This window comes from Dendrobium catenatum, unplaced genomic scaffold, assembly GCF_001605985.2.
Source record: "Dendrobium catenatum unplaced genomic scaffold, ASM160598v2 fragScaff_scaffold_35, whole genome shotgun sequence".
Lineage (NCBI taxonomy): Eukaryota > Viridiplantae > Streptophyta > Magnoliopsida > Asparagales > Orchidaceae > Dendrobium > Dendrobium catenatum.
The window spans coordinates 548,407-552,895 of NW_021318497.1; the positions used below are offsets into that span (position 1 = coordinate 548,407).

At 29.9% G+C, this 4,489-nt stretch overlaps 1 protein-coding gene across 1 annotated transcript; it reads right to left on the reverse strand.

The window, feature by feature from the left end:
- Positions 1-2,149: 2,149 nt before the first annotated feature.
- LOC110096911 (DNA-directed RNA polymerases II, IV and V subunit 9A-like) lies at positions 2,150-3,518 on the reverse strand. The gene is made up of 4 exons (XM_020823062.2): positions 3,487-3,518; positions 3,277-3,352; positions 3,044-3,199; positions 2,150-2,242 (listed from the first exon to the last, which is right to left on the reverse strand). The coding sequence occupies exons 1-4, from the start codon at positions 3,516-3,518 to the stop codon at positions 2,150-2,152; spliced, it is 357 nt and encodes a 118-aa protein (XP_020678721.1).
- Positions 3,519-4,489: the final 971 nt, after the last annotated feature.

Here is a 4,489-nt window from a genome sequence, read left to right on the forward strand (position 1 = left end):
GATAACCCGTAATCTCAAAATCTAAAAATTTAAAAGTAATAAATGTTAACTAATTATTTTATTAAAGAAACTTCAATCCTTAAAATCCTATAATTTTTATAAAATAGATTTGAAAATCAAAAAATTTAAATGAACAAATATTTATTAATGAAACAATTCATTAATTAATGTTCATTCATTTAGCACTATTAAAATTTCATAATTTTGATAACCCATGATTTTACTATTATAAACATGTGAAAAGGACATAGGTTGCTACAAGTTGATAGCCATCTCTAACAAAACTCAAGGGTTCCTTCAACAAGTACCTTTGGGGAGTGCCTTGGCGAGAAACTCATTCAGGTGAGAAGTTAGCTAGCATGGTAATGTCATTATTGTTGAGTTATGGTGAGTGAATATTTGCTACTTGAATTCTATTAAAGGCAATTGCCTAAATTCGTCCATAGTGAATTCTTCTTAAGATTGTGGGCCCCTAAATGAATTCTTTTTGGGCGAGTGCCCTCTATCGGATGAGTTTTCTTAGGGCAAGAACCCATCAGGCGAATGCACATAGTTGAATCATTAGTGAACATACTTAATCAGTCCAACTCAATCATATCAACATATTGCGGTGTATAATTACTTTACATTTTAAATTTATTAGTAGTTGAGTTTAATGTATAGAATTTGATTTCCAAAAATGCAAATTCTTGTAATTGTGATAACCCGTAATTTCAAGATCTAAAAATTTAAAAGTAATAAATGTAAACTAATTATTTCATTAAAGGAACTTGAATCCTTTAAATCCTATAATTTTTTATAAAACAGATTTGAAAATCTAATTTTTTTATAAAACAGATTTGAAAATCTAAAAATTTAAATGAACAAATATTTATTAAAGATACAATTCATTAATTAATATTCATTCATTTATCACTATTAAAATTTCATAATTTTTATAGCCAATAATTTTACTATTATAAACATGTGAAAAGGACATAGGTAGCTACAAGCTGATAGCCATCTCTAATAAAACACTAGGGTGCCTTCAACAAGTACCTTTGGGGAGTGCCTTTGCGAGAAAGTCTTTCAAGTGAGGAGTTGGCTAGCATGGTAATGTCAATATTGATGAGTTATGGTGAGTGAATATTTCCTACTTGAATGCTATTAAAGGCAACCTAAATTCTTCCATAGTGAATTCTTCTTAAGGTTATGGGCCCCCTCTAAATGAATGCTTTCTAGGTAAGTGCCCTCTATCGGATGAGTTTTCTTAGAGCAAGAACCATCAAGAGAATAGCCATAGTTAAATCTTTAGTGAACATAATCAATTTAACCTGTTCATATCAACATATTGCGGTGTATAATTACTTCAACCACCCCTCCGAACACACACACATACACAAATGCAAATTAATAGCCTTACTTCCTCAGTATATTGATTGATGTTTGCTTGACATGTCTATTAAATTTCCTAAGGTGTTTTGTTAATTCTAACAGATTGGAATTACACCATCAAAGTACCATGTTAAAAAAAAAAAAAACACATGTTCATGTTGTTGACAAAAAGATTGTACAAGAAAGCAATATAAATTGTTTTAGATTAATATGTTCATATATATATATATAATGAAACTATTTTTCACAGCAAAATAGCATCTCTAATGGGTGGGCTGAAAAGTGATTAATTATAAAGTACCAAAAAATCTTATTATTATTATTATTATTATTATTATTATTATTATTATTATTATCAGCATATAAGAGTAAATAAATTCAATTATTAAAATTGGCACGTCAAATTTGATCCATCAAACAATTTACCTAAGAAAATTACTATTATAAATTTTTTATTAGACTATCCCATGAGATAAAAAAATTTATATAGGAAAGTACAAAATTATAAGCAAGCATTTCTAGTTTGATCATACAAAAAAAAAAAAAAAAACTTTTTTTTTCTCTTGTGAATGATTATATGTAGGGTTGCTATTGTGACATCAAACTTCGCAAACCCTTGCCAAGACATTCAAGTAAACACTAATTGTCTCCTTTTTACTCAGTAAAATAATTCCATACTTTAGTTTTCAAGTGGAAGGATGAAGCTCTTCTCCCTTTTTTTTTATTTTCATTACTCTCATAATAGTCAATGTAATTATTAAACAGCAAGCAATCATTAAGTAATGCTTTGACCATCTGCTCTCCAGTTATGACAACAACTTGGGTTGCAGCAAGCATACATTCGAGCGAAGTTTATCGTCGGATTAATCTGCAACGTCCAAAAATAATAATATTAAAAAAAAAAGTATTGACGCTAAATATAATAATGGTGTGTCAACAACAACATCATCGGGGTGGGGGACTAATGCATAGTAAGATAACTATAAGATACATTTGTTATTTAAAAAATACCAATATGTCTGCAATAAATGTAATAAAGATGTATCAACAATGACATCAACAGGGGATTAATGCATAATAATATATCTATAAGATACATTTATTATTTAAAAAAATATTAATATGTATGCAAATATAATAATGATGTATCAACAACATCATCATCATCAAGACTTTATTCCACTATGAGGGGTTGGCAAAAAGAATTCTTTTTCTCCATTGTCTCATATTAATTAAGAGTCAAATTCTCATTTAAATTTAATAAAATGGGTTTTTTTAATGTTTTCTAATCAAGTATTTTTAGGTCTATCTCTACGTTAATTTGTTAACATAGGCCCAATCGAATGCACCTAGTCTCTTAATCAAGTCATCCAACAGCTAACGTTTTTTGAATTTAAACCCTCTAAGACGACTCTCTCTAGCCACCAGTGCTATTCCAACCTTTTCAAGTATAATAATGTTGCATGTATTAAAAATAATTTTATAATAACTATTCAAAATTAATAAGCCTGAAACATATGGAATCTAACTGAAGAAAAAATAAAAAATAAAAATTAACTTTCTTGTGTGTTTTCAGTCCCTATTTCTTAATTCATCGTCCGAAGCCATTACAAGAAGGAATTCAAGTTAATTAACATATATACAAATGTATAAATAAAGAGGAGCTAACCAAGAAGAATGCAACATGTGGATGGTTGCAGACAGGGCATTTGAGTCCCTTTTGACGAGGAAGTGTGGGATCCGCATAAGCATCTCGCAAGATCTGAGGTCTCTCGGTGATATGTGTTATCTCATTTCTGTACACGCGGTTTCTTTCCGCCATCTCCTGTAATAAATTTGTCAGTTCATTTATTCAATATGAAGTCTACTGTAATTATATTTTTTTTTTCATTGATACGGAACCGTGTAACTACAGGTGCGACAGGCACTGAGTAGGATCTTGCGCTTCTTATCTTCTTTTGGGTAGAGTAGATTGTCGCTGCATTTAATTACACAGATAAACATTCAAACAAGTTAATATAATTTCTGTTTAAACATAATTAACGCATTCAAAGTAATTATATTAGAAGAGGCTATAATGGAGAATGCAGAAGGAAAGGTAATGCGTTCTACCATTCGGGACAGATTTTTATGGGAGTACTCATGGCTTCCAACGCCACCAACGTCAGGTCTCAATGACTGTTAGTTTTCTTTCAAAGAGAGAGAAGAAGAAAGAAAGAATGAAAGAGAGAGAGATATATATATATATGGAGATAGAGATTCTACGCATTTTAGAAGCTTAATGTAAGCCGAAATATGCTAACTAATGCAACAGTAATCCTTAAACTTAGTTGCATCAAATGCCCCGAATTAGCTAGAGCAGTTAAAATAGCAGTTCAGTGATTTCTTCTCTCCACAATTACGGATTCAAATTTGAGCCTTAGAATTTATAATGATATTATTAATTTTACTTTTATGTATTATATTATAATTTTAGAAAAGAATGAGAAAACAACGTGATGTTGAATGACAGCAATTTTATTTTTATTATTTTTTTTCCTTTAACTAACATTCTTAAATTTTGAATTTATGGAAGTCTGACTTTTTAATTTACTTGATTATCTAAGATATTTGAAGAATATTTTGAGTATTACAAATACAATGTGCAAGAGCTGTATTTAATCCTATTCACGACCAGAGGATATGCTATCATGCATGGAGAATAAATCTATTTGAATTTTCTGATGGAGAGAGGTCAAGATAGATCATCGTTCACATCAAATGTTAAATTCCATAAATACTATGATAGAAGAGATTGATGACATTGTTGTTGAAGAGCATGGACGATTTTGAATGATTTGGGACATCACCTATTTTGAATGGGTTGTCAAAAAAAAAAAAAATCTTATATACATAATTTATTAAGAGTTAGTTACTTAGGTTTCATTTGGGATGATTTTCTTTCTGCGCTGCTTTAAGAAATAGTAAGAAAGTCGTCACAAACGAAGCCTTAGTTATGAAAGGCAAAGCCTCTTGAATTTGTTCAGAATGGAGCTGGAGAATGACTCTGTTGGTCAGATACTCTTCCTTCTTTTTTTCTTGACAGAAATACAAGGCAAGGTGCTTAAAAGATGTT

Bases quoted from the DNA above. Each gene is read 5' to 3' on its own strand.
- LOC110096911 (XM_020823062.2), bottom strand. From the start codon at position 3,518: ATGAGTACTCCCATAAAAATCTGTCCCGAATG. The intron at 3,353-3,486 runs GTAGAACGCATT...AATTAAATGCAG, and splicing joins ATAAAAATCTGTCCCGAATG to CGACAATCTACTCTACCCAA. The intron at 2,243-3,043 runs GTTAGCTCCTCT...TGGACGTTGCAG, and splicing joins CACATGTTGCATTCTTCTTG to ATTAATCCGACGATAAACTT.